Here is a 16,146-nt window from a genome sequence, read left to right as displayed (position 1 = left end):
TGCAGTACTATAGTAGTAGTGAAAGGTCATAATATTCCATTAGAAACACGCCTTGAATGAATGAATGAATGAATGAATGAGAGAGAATGTGTGTGTGTGTGTGTGTGTGTGTGTGTGTGTGTGTGTTCGTGCGTGCGTGTAAAACTTACCTCTACCACCTGTGAGTCATTGAGCCATTTGCTGAGCACGGTCTGTATGAGAGCAAACACCTGCTGCAACACCACCACCACCTGAAAAGGGAATGTGTGCGCACACGCACACACACACACACACACACACACACACACACACACACAATTTAAGGAAACACGTTGTTGGCAATAACACTGGTGGGTGCCTCGTAATTCTAATGATGACGATGATTGTGATTGTTAAGGGTGATCAAGGTGCTGGTTTGTCTGACTGACCGGGTTTGGTCCGGGTGGGGGCGGTGTTGTTTTAACAGGCGGTGCGGAGCCCTCCCCAGATTCGTCCTCCTGCTTGCTGATGTCAAGTGTTGTGAACAGATTGGACAGCAGGCCCAGGATGTGGATGATTGCTAGCTTATTGGACGGATTAGGCTGAAGGGAGACGAGAGGAGAAGGAAATGAACACACAAGATGGAATGGATATTTAGTGATGGCTTGAATTGAAACCATGATTTGCTACCCCTGCATTCGCCACATTAGTGTGTGTCATGTGCCATCTGGTGATACAAATGATAAAATGATACCAAAACATGAGTTTAGCCTGCTGTAGGATAATACTAAACCTACAATTGTGTAATGAAAAGGGGTACCATAATTCATTAGACATAATAAGAATGAACAACTTAGGCCCCATTTTTTGTGGATATAACAGAAGGAATCCAAGAAGTGGCAGAAGTAAGGTATGATGTTAAAAAAGAGATATGAGACGGCAGAGTTCTCAGAAGGACAGAGGTTTACTGGGAATCGGATGGTTCCCATTTCAATGGCCACACCTCCTGGCATCATGTCAAAAGTTTCCATGAATAAGACACTGAATTCCCCTAACTCAGTGGTTCTCAAACATTTTCCTGTCAAGGAATAATTAATATTAATATACATGTAAATCTCTGAAAATATGTTGTGCCGTAAGAGAAAGTTATTCCAAATGTAATGTATTAAAAATGTATCCAAAAAATAGTGGATCTACACAAGCTCACGTGTCACAAGGCGGTGTGAACTTGTAGGCTATTTTCGAATAGCCTAACTAGTTATAACATAGGTTTGAAGTGATTAGACTGTTCCTCGTTTTGGTGAAGCCCCCTTGGAACGCCCCCAAGGACCCCTGGGGGTCCCTGCACCCACGTTTGAGAACCAGTGCACTAACTAATCCTTAGTTGCAAGAATGGTGGTACCTTGGAATGAAGGTAAATGTGAAACATACTGTACTTTCTACTTTGGAAAAGGTGCTGTATCAAATGCAGAGTTGCAGAGCATATTTAATTATCCAATGCCTCCTTTATATACTCATTCTGTCTTTCTAACATGCACACACTCACAAGTGTACACACACAAACTAAGATATTCGCTAAAGAAATCATAATTATTTAATGACATATGTAGCCACTACAGCCACAAATGTCCCAAGAAAATCGCTAGCGTAGCAGTCGGCTCCGCTCTGGGTGAACAGAACAGATGATTTTTATGTTTTGATTAGGCCATTATTGGTTCCATCATTCTCGTTTAAGCACAGATAGCCGTTTCAACCAATCAGATTGCTTCCTCGAAACGACCTGTTGTATAATTACACATACAGAACACAGGCATACATGCACAAGTTTCAAACACACACACACACGACACGAGCATACATGGATAGACACACACGTATATTGAATCCTCCCCTGGGTAACAACAGTAATTAAGGCTTCATTAGCAGGGTAAGCAGTTAATCAGTGCTCGGTCTCCATGGCAACCTTGAAAAGAGAAGTCATGTCTGCCTTACACTATCACACACAGCATCTCTCTCACTACGCACGCACATGCAGGTCTCTGCTATGCGGTCAGAGTCAATTCCCTGGCTGAGTTCCAGGGTCTCACATCTCATTTCAATGAGGTGACAGTGCGACTGAGGACGGAATTGGCTTCGCAGCGGTACGCTGCCACTATAATCAATGGAACATGGCTGCGGTGCGCAGGTTGTGCGTACGCTCCGCACGTGAATCTTCTTTTGCGCTTGCTCTATTTTTCCGCGTGTCCACGGGTGTTATGCAGCCCTTGGCTTGGGTCAAGGACAATGAATTCCCATCGTAGAATAGATCCAGGAGCACAAATGTACTGTGCCCAGTAACGTAGAGTCTGTGGGGGCCAGAGGGGCCAGGGCCCTCATGAGGAATTGGACCTGAATATATATATATATATTAGCCTCGGTTCGTCCCGTTTGTACCGCACCAGGTCGCGCCGCGCCTGTTCGCGCAATTCTCATCTTGCATTGACTTTGTACTGTATGTAATCGCGCTGCTCTAACCATCCAAGTCTTGCACCTTAACCCTCTAGCACCCAGAGTTGCTTTTTAGCAACAAATTTAATTTAATTAATTACTAAATTATTTTATTTTTTTCTGTTCTTTTTTCACCTAAACATCATCAGTGATGTTCATTGCAATGCCATTTCAATGCCATTGGTCATGATATTTGCATATAAACACCCCCCACAGAGGCTGAAATTCACACAAATAAAAAATGTCTGGACTCTGATCATTAGAATGTCTAGAACATGTTTTATTCATTATTGTGAAAGATATCCCCCAAATGTAAATTATTAATTTATTATATTATTATATAATTATTATATAATTATAATTATACATTTTCATCAAACTTTATTTTTTTTAACATATATTTTTGTGTCAGTCCTAGTAGTACAAAGTAGTAGTAAGGTTGAAATCAATTTTTTGCAAGTAGAAATTAATGCGGGTGTTAGAGGGTTAAAGGAGAATTCCATGCTAGAATGCTTTCTTACCTTTCTTTGTAGTTGTTACGTCCCCACCAAAGAGGTCCAGGTGTTTTTTTGTGCAAAAACTCCTTATTGGCTATTTTCCCTACCATAAGCCCTCAATGAATTGCATTGCATTGAATGGGAATTGAATGGGGCTATGGGGTGTTATGCTAATTTGCTTATTTCCATCGAAAGAAGTAGTAAAGTGTGCCGCTTGGGTTTGGGATATTATTTACATTATGAAGAGAGGATATCGACTATAAGAGAGTTGAAAATCGACTCGATTTTCGACTCATGCCGTATGAGTCGAAAAATCGTTTTTTTTTTTTTTTTTTTTTTTTTAATAATGTAAAACGTTATAAACGTTGCCGTTTCAAATGTTTTCCAAATGGGAGTGGTACGTGTTTGTCTGTGTGACACTGCTGTGCTGTGCCTGGCTGTCAGTGCCGCTCCTCACATGCAAATTCATTTTGAGCAGAGCGCTGTGGCTCTGAGTTTGAGAATAGACCCCATCGTCCAAGGGTGTGTGTGCGTGTGTGTGGTGGGGGGTGGTATCTTAGCAACACTGAATGATCTGTCCCATTGGTCGTGTGCTCGTATCATGAGCCAATGGCTGCAGCTCTGAGCTTCCCAGACCCAGGTTCACATCTCATCTGCACTACACATGCCGTAAAGTAAACTGACAGCCACAGGGCTGCCTGCTACCATAAGCAGCGGTGAGCGCTCTTCTCGTGAAGAAAGCAGGACAGAGTTGTCAAATAAATCCCGCCGTCATTCATACTGTATTTATTCTCCGACCCGACATTAAAATACGGAACAATGTGCGTCCCGTATCAGTTCATTACGGGGCTCGTGACAGGCTGCAGACACTTGAGTTGGGACTACTAGCCGATAGCGCCGCTGCTCCTTCAGTTTTCGTTGATATAATATTTTTTATTATTGGGATTTGATCATTGATGCAAATTCTAAACATATGGATGCAGCTGCAGAAGTTGTGTTGCTTAAAGGAATGCATAGTTGCGTTCTCCTCAACTGCTGCGCAGCAACAACAAAAATATAAAAATGAGGGAAAAAAAAGGAAAAAAGTCGTTCGACACGTCGATTTTAGGCCTCGATTCGTCGATTGGCCACATATGAGTCGTTTGGCATCCCTATTTTGAGCGATGGAAATAAGGGAATTAGCACAACACCCCATAGCCCCATTCAATTCCCATTCAATTCAATGCAATTCATTTAGGGCTTATGGTAGGGAAATAGCCAATAAGGAGCTTTTGCACAAAATAACACCTGGACCTCTTTGGTGGGGATGTAACAACTACAAAGAAAGGTAAGAAAGCCTTTTAGTATGGAATTCTCCTTTAACACCTCTTTTTTCCTCACTGTCCGGGACGGGGGGTGGTGGGGGTGGACCGCGTTGCCTGTCCCTTGTACACATGCAGATCAGGCATTGAAATGCTAATCTGGGTGCTTGTTTTCACCTGCCAGGTATGGGTATGCATGCATACAGTACTGTACTCTGCTTAGGCTACTTGTTCACAATATGAAACCACCAGCAAGAACACCCTGGCTGGCAACAGCGATGCCAGCCTGCCGTTGAAACCTTCCGCCGTTCCAGTGACAGTTCTACAGAACCTGCCGAGGCGGACAGGACTAGCCTGCAATCATGGCATTTGGGCGGGCCTCCATGGCGATTATAAAAACATTTGGTCTCCGACTGTGCCTGTCCACGGGAGTACCGATCTTAGGAGAAGTCTTCCTGATTTACTACCAACGCACATCTCTTCCGCATGCCACATCATGCCAGTATATATAAACGTTCTATATACTGGCATTATATGACATTTGGTACATGCTCATAGTATATGCAAGTCCACCATTGTGGCTGCCCGTCCCTGATGGAAGGTGACCTACTGTAACAAGTGTCCCCGCTAGGTGCCACCATTTTGTCAGCCTCCAGTCACAGGACCTGATTTCATAGTCTGATGTAATGGCCATAGATCAAGAATCCAGACAGAAAAACAATGAGACAGGGAGGAAAAAGAAGATATACTAGAGAGAGGGAGAAAGGGAGCGATATATTGAAAGAGACGGAAAAGAAAAGAAAGGAAGAGACGGAGAGATAAAAAGCTTGATCTAAACTGACATTTCTATTCACCTCAGTAGAGGTCTTTGCTGATGTCAGAACAATGGATAAGGGAAGTGAGTCCCTCTTTTGTTTCACACAGATATAATGTCAGCCTCTGTATTTTCAGATAAAGTCAACTCAATAATAATATAATGCCTTCTATATGATCTGCTTTTCCAATGTGTGTGATTGTATACGTGTGATATGAATACATGCGAAACCCGATGATATGTGCCCTTCCAATTCATGTGGGAGGTAATGGGTCTGATTAGGCCGATTGTTACAAGCTCACACAGGCTTCATTAGACCTGACATTTTAATAGCATTAGTGCACTTTTCTTCGATTGGGTATATTCCCACACCTGCTTTCCCATGTGTGTCGTTTGCATGCATGCATGTATTAGGCATGCAATATGCATGCACGTGCGTGCGTTCATGTGAGGGCCCATCATACAGGGTCAATTACAATCTGGTCCCACAGAGAAATCTTCCACTGCGGTGACTCCACACAGACAAAGCCTGCTCTGATGGCCGCAGTCCAGGTATAGCTACCACTGTGTGTGTGTGTGTGTGTGTGTGTGTGTGTGTGTGTGTGTGTGTGTGTGTGTGTGTGTGTGTGTGTGTGTGTGTGTGCGTGCGTGGCCTGCTCTCATGGCTACAGTTCAAGTGCACCTACTCTGCGTGCATGTACGTGTGACAACGTAGGTGTGTGTGAGCGTGTACTCACTGTCTCATCGGCTAGCTTCTCCAGTTGCTGTATGTAGGGTGTGATGAGCGCGTGGAGGTTTCTCAGGATCTCTTCAACCGGGAGAGCAGAGAGCAGGAACCCAAGAGCCTGCATCAGCCACATACATTGGCTGGTCTGTGGGGTCAATGAGACGGCAAATTTTTTAAAATTCCACTGACGTGAAATCTTTCTTCACTGGCGGTTCTCAACTCTTGTCCTGGGAATGCAGAGTACTGCTGTTTTCCACTCACTCATGCAGACCTGACGGTGAATGTAATTTGCCAAGCAGCAGTCTTTACATACATTTCAGCCAAAAATATATATATATTTTTTTAATAATATATAAAATTAACTTAATATATATATATATATACCAATAATAAGCAGTGATGTAAATAGGATTTCAATGTAATGAGTCCCGGGATGCAGGGATGGTCTTTTAGATGAGTCCCAGGGACATTTTTTTTTAACTCCCATTACATTTTATATGGTTATAATGTAGTTATATTCATGTAGAAAACAGAAGAAATTATTATTATAACTAAAGCTAGCAAAATAAACTAGAATAAAAAACAGTACAGTAGTACAGTAGTGCATCCCGTGGATGCAGAGGTCATTGTTTTATTGCTTCCCTTAACTATAAACTGCGTTTTGGGATGCAAAATGCACCCTATTTTAATCTCTGAATAAGCATCCTTTACCTAGACTACAGAAGCAATGTTTCTTTGTAATATTAAATGACAAACTGAGCTGAATCAATGCCAACACAGAGAGATAGAGAGAGGGAACACCGACCTTGTGGATCTGTTTTATAAGCACCTCCTGGAGAGAGGGAGAGAGACAAGCGATGCGTGAGTACATTTTTAAGAACCTGGAATAATAAACTTTGATTTAGCCACAAAAATAACAGGATTCAGATCTAGGGCTTACAAATACAGCAACTGCCTTGATCACATCCATTATCTTTGATGTTTAGACACAAAAAAAGACGAAAAACTATAGTTTTAGTTTTTTGTTATTTTTTTTGGGTGACCGGCAGCAAACATCCCAACACACACACACGCACCTGAGAGACAGCTACTATGTTGTTTGCATAGGGTGGCAGGTCGTGTTTACACTCCCTGCAGATCTTCTTGAGCGTGGAGACGGAGGAAACGGAGAGGTCTGGGTTCCCTAAGGCCTGGAGCACCAGAGGCAGCACACTGCTCAGCATCACCGGGTGATCTGCCAGCCACTCTGCTAGAGCGCCTAGCGGGGGTTACAACAGTTCACATAATATGAGGAGACGTCACGCAGTATAAAGCAGACCAAGACCGAGAAGAAAAGGTCGGAAATGTCGGAAATTAACCGGCCGATGGAATGAGTATCTTAAATGATGAGAATGAGCGGTGAAATGGCTGATGATCTTTTCATGGTTGACATTACACAGAGAACGCCTTAGGGTTATTTTTTTGCTGTTAAGTATTTAGGACTAGCGCCAGTGTTTGGTTTTTAGTTTCTTCATCTTTGGCTCCATGGACATGATGCTAAAACACAAATATTACACTTCATTATAATAGACATGTCTGTGTCATCAGACTAGTATCATTCTGCAACCCTGTCACTTTTCCCCATGAAAAGTCATACAATATGTGGAAAGAATCTATTCAGACAATACAAAAGAATTTTATTAAGACCTGAGGCCAATGCTACAAATGCATTAAAAAACAGTTTTGTGAACTTACGTTACTATATATAGCTAAAATCCAAAATGACACAGAATGCTATCCTGGTTTTGATGGGTTAATTAATGCAGAATGTCTTTTCAGTGCTTCTTGCTATAAAGAATAACAAGACTGCCCACAGAAATGCATGGCAGGGCATGTTAATCGCTCCTGCTTGTGCCCGTTTGTGAACAAAATAAGTTGAGTAATGGATGGGCAAATGTCATGAATGTTGGTGGGAATGATCAACGGGCTGTCCCAAGATTTTTGGATTTTTGTCCCAAGAGTTAAACGGCCAAGGTACCGTCAGAAATTACCAGTAGGCTGCCCTGAAGAGATAATTAACTTTATGCATTGTTGGCTTGTAGATCAGATTTTTATACACTTTCAACATTTGAAAACTGTACCTGTAACAGGGACCTTCTGCATAAGGAGTACAACTTTCAGTACTTTAACTACTATTTTATATCCATACCTTTGTACATGTATTCAAGTAAACTTTGAATTCCAGACTGTACACGTATTTCTACATTGCAGTATTAATACTTTTAACGAAGTAAAACATTGGAGTACTTTTTCCACCACTGACCTATAGTGAACATGACAGTGTCAGCCAGCTGGACATTGTTGATGGTGATTCTGGGAATGAGTCCTATCAGGCCAGGGATCACGTCCGAGTAATTCACGTCTATCGTCTCCGCTATGGACTGGAATCCGTACAGCAGAGCTTCTGTGTGCTGTAAAGGGAGAACATGGTCAAATGCTGTAGCAGGAAGCAGACAGAATACATTCAACTGGTTGCTATTAATCATCATCATTCTCTCTTAATCGAGTTGAGTGTGCGTCTCTAACCTGCCACGATGTGGGCTGCTCTGTATTGGTCAGCAATCTTCCCAGTTTTTCATAAAGGTTGCTGAGCAGCTCCGCCCCAAGCATCTCGTACACGTACATAAGTGTATCTGAGATGTCCACTCTGAAACAAACAAAAACAAAAACAAAATTGGGATGACGGGGACAAAGAACTGCACAGCAGTATGTGCAGTGTATTAGAGGAAAAACACTCTTCTGCCGACCAGTCACCCTGTCAACACTCATCCTGAGACATTTGCATGAGAGTACACACACAGTCACACACACAGACAGCGGTGTACATTACAGGTGCGCCAGTGCGCATGAGTAGTCAAAAAGTTTGCTGCGCGGTAGATCAAAGGCATGCGAGATGTGTACCAACAGCTGACAGGAATTTCGAGAATCCTGACACACACAACATTCTGGTGTGTACAGCCAGGTACTCAAAAGATATGTTAACATCCTGTAAGTAGACTTAGAAATAAAACTAAAGTTGACTAATCATTACAAGTGGCTCTTATTTTGAAGAGGAAGTCAGAGCACAGGATGTCCGTTTCAGTTGTAAACAAGCTACCATTATTTAGCTGTCTAAAAGTGCTAGCCTCTAAACCAAGTTAACGACCATTATTTACAATATGAGAAGCATGCATCTGTCACTTGATTCAACACACATGTATTACTTAAACATTTGAACCTGCAGCATTAGGTGAGTAATTCATTGTATATCTTTTTTTTTTTCTAATATATTTTTTATCCCACGATTTTGTAACCCATTTTTCACCCCTGTGCCAATCATCTACTGTGATCCTGGGCTCTACACACCCTCCGCCAACCTGGGGAGAGCAACGGACTTAACTCATGCTCCCTTCATGCCTGAGTGTCCAAGTTGCTCCTTTACACCTGACAGGGGGGAGTTTCCCTGGTTGGACGTAGCGCGTGGAAGGAACACGTTATTTCAACCAGTTCCTTTCCCCTCCATCAGGCGCCCCGGCTGGCCAGTGGGAGGCAGTTTAGAGACCAGGATTACTGCATGTTTTTGTGAGGGTACCTACCCTAGGGGACACGGGGAGAACATGCAAACTCCACACAGAAATTCATTGTATATCTGTGTTGGACATTTGTAGTGGTTGTGGTTAGAGTGGTTGAGGCGAGCTGCTAACAAACCTCCTGCTGCTAAACGTCCTCCTGCTGCTTAACGATTACAGATACACTGTCTGTGACTCTGTGTACTAGTGTAGCTTTGCATCTTTTGCATCTGCCCATGTGAACGCAGAATAACACTGTGGCAGAGTACTAGAAACGTCCGTAAAAGTTGCGATGTGAGAAAGTGAATGAAGACGGAGGGCTTGTTGTTATACCATGGATATGGCTATATACAGTAACATCAGTGATCACGACAGTGGTGTCGTTTGTACAAGTACATAGCGTCGTATCCATATAGAACCCCCAGAATATGTACATCGTGAACACAGACACACACACCAGTGTTGATTTCGTCGACTAATACTATGACAAAGATTTCGTCGACTACCTTTTTTTCACTGACGAAAACTAAATGAAAACTAAGCTCTGATGACTAAAATTAAGACTAAGACTAAAATGTTAGTAGTGGACAAGAGATCCAGTATAAGTCATTTTACACATTGTTGCATGCTGAAAATAACAGATCTACAGTGAGCTTGTTTCGGCTATTTTCAGCAAGAGTAAGATAAGTCATTACGACGGCATCGAGGCCCGCCAAAATCAACTGCCGATTTAGTAGACTAAAATTGTATGATATTTTGTCGACTAAAACTAGACTAACACTAAGACATTCCAGGTGACTAAAATGTGACTAAAACTAAATGAAAACTATTCAAAAGACTATGACTAAAACTAAAATCAAATTTTGCTGTCAAAATCAACACTGACACACACACACACACACACACACACACCTGTAGATCCTGAACTGCTCCTTCTCGTCCGATGACCAGGACGCGTATTCCTGGTCGGAGGGGAACTGGGCTTTATGCAGCAGTACATCTACCAACTGGAAGTAGACGGGCCTGTAGACCTGCAGGTACACCGCCTGCCTCTCTGACTCAAACGACATGATTTCATCCTGAACACACACAACAACAACAGGGAAGAAAAGGACAGAAGAAAGAAGCGTTCAGGACAGAGAAACAAAGTGGTTTCATGACATGCATTAAGTCAAACCAACTTCCTTGCATTATATTAGATAATGAGGACATATTACAGAACATGTATGCGTGCCTCATAGAGGCATTTGGGGAGCTAATTATTTGGAATAGAGTGGTTTATTATTCCAAGCGGATTCTAAGCGGAACTAGAATTATATGAAATGCCTTGTAGGATTTACCTCCAAATCCATCCGGGCCAGCTCCTTTGCCCGAAGGGAAGGTTTTAATTGTCTCAGAGAGCTCGCTATGGGAATACGGAGAGTCAAGGGATGTTCTAAGGTTTCATCCAATTTAGGTACTGTATATCAACAGAATAAAAAATGTGGCATCGCTTGTTACATCAGTTATACTAGTGGGTGTTTATCTCCTTAGGATTTGTTAACGATTCCCCCTTTTTAGTGTCTATTTTGACAGATGATAGTTTTTATGTTTATCTGGGATCCTAGTTAGTTAAACGTATTTAAATTAATGTTTTGTACTTTCCCACCTTCCTACAATTTGTTGACTATAGTTCATGCATTTTCTAAGTCACCCTGGATAAGAGTGTCTGTTAAACGCATATGTTGAGAAATTGTAAATGGTCTGTACTGTCAATAAATATCTTAAATATATCTTAAATTCGTAAATTATCGTATTATCGTAAATTAAAATGGTATGAGTGACAATCTTCACACGCTAACAGACAGTCCAAAACAATCAAACCAGCTGTAGCACTACTAGCTGTGTGTGTACAGTTGGTGAGTAGAGTACGTACTTGTAGTGTGTACCAGAAGGTGAGTGTGAGGGAGCTGGTGGTCTCGTTGACCGGGTAGTGTCCAGGGATTCCTGTACAGAACATGATCATGTTGACCAATGCCAGGAAACCCTGCCAGTGTTCTACCTGCTCCAACAGAGTCCTAGAATGAGAAAGACAGAGCAAGTTAGAACTAATATAGAGCAAGAGGGGAGGGGGAGACGCAAGGAGGTCGAGGGGGGGTATTGACCCTCAGGGTGAGATACAGACAGCTTTTGAAATGGAGCATTGCAGACAGACATCAATCCATACACAGATCTGATGTGAAGTATATTTAAACACACCTGTAGGGCTGTCACGACTATGTCATTTTACACAACGATTAATTGTGTCGTGCGATTTTGCGACCTGCGTTATGGAGGCGACGGGAGGTAACTGAATTCGATAGGCAACTGTGCTGTAACTCGACATACCCGGATGTGTGTCGTCAACGGCGCTCATGAGCAGTGACAGCGAAAACGTTGGTGCTAGAGTTAAACGGAGTTGGCGAAAATGTGTTAAATTGAACAAAAAGGAGCTCGTTAAGACCTCCATAATGTAATGGTCAATGCCTGTGTGTACATTTAAAGCCATTAGCAGTAACATGTGCCACAGACATCTCTAAAATTATAGGTAGATAACTTCATATATTTAAAAAAAAACATTGTTGAAATAGCCGATCTACAAGCTCACAATGAAAATATTTGAAAATATATGCACATGTTTCAACATGGAAACGATTAAACCGATTATGCAAACTAATTGTTATTAGGCGATTGCGTAATAACTGTGACAGGCCTACACACCTGGAGTGGTTCTCTCCCAGTGTGACAGTGATGCGACAGATTCCATGGCAGGTCTCCATGTCTCCACTCTGCACTGCCTCTCTGAGCTGCTCCTGCAGGGCCAAGACCTGGGGCACCAGCTTTAGCAGGGTGTTCACGTACCTACACAAGAGGCACACACACAATATGTAAATATACACACAGAACTGGCTGTTCAGAGGGATTCATTCATTTCAAATGGACCGTGCCACCTGAACAGTGTTTTACAAGAAAGCAGAGGAGCGATGTGAAGCACAGCGGCGGCACATGTATTGTATTCTCTTATGACGCTATCAGCTTTATTTCTCGCCTCCTTCCTTGTCAAGAGTTTACTTCAAATTGAATCTGCACACACACACACACACACACACACACACAGCACCGTGAGGACTTGCAACGCTGCCCGGGACACATTGTCCCGGGCAGTGCCTCCGCCTCCCCTTCTGCCCCTTTTTCCATAGTTATATGCAGAGCCTTACATATGTACATACGGTAGCCTACTTTATCCACGGGATTCAGCATAATAACATTATAATTTGAAAATGAATAGATGTCTCTTCAAAAACTGCATGGGAGCCTGTACCCGGTGTAGGCTTTTTCCAATTGCGGTTCTTATATAATTCAGTGTTTTAGGCAAAGCGATGCATGCCTAATTATTATATTATGTTCATTCCACACACACACACACACACAAGAACTGGGAGGCGGAGGCGCGGGGGGTGCGTTGCAAGTCCTCGCCACTGCACCTCTCCAGGACGGCTGCCTAAATTGTAAATTGTTTGTTTTACTTGCAGTATGCCCTTCACTTATTGCCGTCTCATCTGTTAATACTACAGCGCGCGCACACAGAGAGAGAGAGAGAGATAGAGAAAGATAGAGTGTGTGTGTGTGTGTGTGTGTGTGTGTGTGTGTGTGTGTGTGTGTGAGACTGTGTGTGTGAGACTGTGTGTGTGTGTGTGCGCGTGTGTGTGTGTGTGCGCGCCTGACACTGCCTGACACTAACCTCAACTCAGGAGAAGTTTCCCTGTCATTCCTAATAAAGGCTAAACCAAAGGGTGGCATTTAGAAGTTTACAGTGTTTTCATATATTTATGTCTGAATGCCACTAGGAGTCTTTGTGTGACATACAAATTTGTTCTTGAATTGGAAAAATAAGATTACACTGCATATAACCACTATTGTATGTGGATGCATGGCTGCATGCGTGTGGGTGTGTCCGTCCCAGGGGACCATGCGTTATGCAGGTGGCCATCCATCATGCGGATGTCAATAGCAGACCTGGCTGATGAATATTCATCGATGCCTCAAGGTTGTGTTCCTCATAATAAAAGGGATAATGCCCGAGTGTCTGAATATCGGTACAGGGACTAGAAGCAATTTGCTTTTTTTTTATCTACCCAAACATTTGACCTGAGGGGGCTTTGCAATAGCGGCACTGGGGTTACATACATTATAAGACACCACGTGGAATGGGAAATAGTGGGGGGAAAGTCTTCATCCTATTCTGATTTTGATAACAACATTTTTAACATTAGAGCTGATATTATGAATGGTGCTGCTGCTAGCGCAAACCCTCAAACAGCAGCTAATGGTCCCAGGGTAGATCTCTCCAGGGGGAGCCTATTAACGTTCTGCGCAATTGATGAAGACGAACTCCGCAAAACCATATCACAGATGACATCATCCTCCTGTTCATTGGATACAATTCCCACCACCTTTCTCAAAGAGGTCTTGGACAGTGTGATTGGAGATATCCTAAAAATTTTAAACAGCTCTCTACAATCAGGTGTCTTCCCAGACTCACTGAAGACTGCTGTAGTTAGGCCCCTACTCAAGAAACACAATCTTGATCCCTCTGTTTTGGGTAACTATCGACCCATTTCAAATCTACCCTTTCTGTGCAAGGTTTTATAAAAATGCATCTTTCATCAATTGGATGTGTTTCTACAGAACAATAATGTGCACAACAAAAGCTTTTTGCTTCTACGGGCCGTCGGCATGGAACAAGCTCCCACTGTACCTTCGTCAGGCAGCCTCTGTAGACATTTTTAAAGCTCAGCTCAAGACCCACTTCTACAACATTGCTTTTAATTGATCTTTTATTTTTTATTTTTGTTATTCATGTCCTCACTGTATTGCATTACTGCTTGTTTTTAATGTTGTTGCCTTGCTTTTCTTTTATTCTCCATTTTTCTGTAAAGCACTTTGAGCTGCATTTCATGTCATGAAAGGTGCTATACAAATTTTTATTATTATTATTATTCTGTATGGAGGTGGTAGGGGTTGTCTATACTTTAGAAGCCATGAACCCCGCCCATAAACTGGGTGGGGTTGGAAAAAGGGTTCTGTTTGGAGTTTGCATGTTCTCTCCATGTCCTTATAGGCCTAGGGTAGTACCTGGTCTCTATACTGCCTCCCCCTGGTCAGCCTGATGGAGGTGAAAGGATCTGGTTGGAATGACGTGTTCCTTCCACGTGCTACGTCCAACCAGGGAAACACCCCATTTTCAGGTGAAAAGAAGCGGCTTGGACTACCTGCAACGCCTGCCTTTTGGGCGGTGCGTATTGTTAGTCCGACGTCCCAATAATCCGACAACCATAAACCTGACTACCCAATATTCCAACCATAGAGCCCCATACTAACCCTATCCCCAAACCGTGCACGGAAGCCATGTGACGGTCCAGTCTAAATCGGCCATGTAGTTGGACTAACGGGATGTCGGACTAACGCGTGGGCACTGGGCACCCCCTGGCATACAGCATAATGGTCCTTTCAAACAGGCTGCGATGAACGCAAGCAGAAAAATAACTAAACAGAATCCAGGTGAATCGTGGGCATGTGCATGCATATTATAAAGCCCATAGTCTGTGCGCTGTATGCAGACAATATAAATGTATCCTGATTCCTGATCGCTTCCACGGAAAATAATATAGCATACCGCTCCTTGCAAACAGTCAACAAGAGAGCTCTACCCCCCTCTCGACAATCGGAAACGACACTTGGTCGGCTTTCGACAGTCGACACCTCACTACAATGTTCGACCCGTCACAACAGTGTACACAGACACACCAAGACAAACTCCTACCGCCACCGACTTCGGGTTGGTGTGTTGCAAGAAAAAGATAGAAAACCTCAGCCATTTAATTGTGCCTTATGTTTTGCAGGTGAAAATCATCTCTCGCCGTGGCCTCAGACAGCAGTTTTGTTATTCTAATTTCCCATGGGCCCTCTTTATGAGCCAAGCAGCCATGTCTGAGGTCTTGGGTGATAAAACAAAGTCCCTACTCAGCAGCCAGTGCTGATTCAGCCACCTTTACGGAGCTCTGCACCCTCGATCGTCAAACATACCTGGTGTGTGTGTGTGTGTGTGTGTGTGTGTGTGTGTGTGTGTGTGTGTGTGTGATGAGGGGATGATTGCATGTAGTGACAACTGTGTTTTTGTGCGCTCATACGGCAGGCCACACTCAAGAGCCTTTACATTTTTTATGTGCCGCTTTGGAGATGCAGGTCATGCATTTGATTTTGTGTGGCCGTGTGTGTGTGTTTCTGGTGAAACTAAAAGGGCATGCTGGGTTTGTATTTTGTAATGCATTAATTTTCCTCTCACAAGAGCTGGCATTCTACACATTCCATGGAGACCGTCTGCTGCAGCCTCCTTTCTCCCCTCTCCTTCTGCTAGCCACATTATCATTGCGATTACACTATTTTTTGCTTCCCCACTCATTTTTCCCTTCTTGTTCATGTTCTCCCTATATCCTAATCACCCCTTCACCTTTTCACTCTTTTCACACTTGTTTCAAACCCTTTCACCCCTTGTCTGCCTCTCCCTTCCTCCGATCCCCTCTGCAATTACTGCAATGCTCCCAGACAGGGGAAATCCGTTGCCTGGCAACAGGATGCAGCTGGACCAATAGCATCCTCCCAAATGACTTGACTGTAATGTGTTTAAACAGAGGGGGGAGAGAGACGGGGAGGAGGGCTTTCATAGGGAAGCAGGAAGGAGAGAGAGAGAGAGAGA

At 43.1% G+C, this 16,146-nt stretch overlaps 1 protein-coding gene across 2 annotated transcripts in view; it reads right to left on the bottom strand.

The window, feature by feature from the left end:
• LOC308320067 (importin-13-like) overlaps nt 1–16,146 on the bottom strand; it is a 43,543-nt gene that overhangs the window by 9,955 nt on the left and 17,442 nt on the right. For both annotated transcript variants that reach the window (XM_080770377.1, XM_080770378.1), the window contains exons 6-15: nt 12,111–12,251; nt 11,287–11,428; nt 10,284–10,450; nt 8,350–8,470; nt 8,087–8,234; nt 6,861–7,042; nt 6,590–6,616; nt 5,795–5,929; nt 408–560; nt 150–230 (exon numbers count right to left, since the gene is read on the bottom strand). In XM_080770377.1, the coding sequence (XP_080626503.1) occupies nt 150–230; nt 408–560; nt 5,795–5,929; nt 6,590–6,616; nt 6,861–7,042; nt 8,087–8,234; nt 8,350–8,470; nt 10,284–10,450; nt 11,287–11,428; nt 12,111–12,251 (1,297 nt within the window). The remainder of the gene's footprint in view (nt 1–149; nt 231–407; nt 561–5,794; nt 5,930–6,589; nt 6,617–6,860; nt 7,043–8,086; nt 8,235–8,349; nt 8,471–10,283; nt 10,451–11,286; nt 11,429–12,110; nt 12,252–16,146) is intronic.

Source organism: Protomyctophum bolini, assembly GCF_963924005.1.
Source record: "Protomyctophum bolini genome assembly, chromosome: 8".
NCBI lineage: Eukaryota > Metazoa > Chordata > Actinopteri > Myctophiformes > Myctophidae > Protomyctophum > Protomyctophum bolini.
This window is presented reverse-complemented; position numbering and strand designations above follow the sequence as displayed.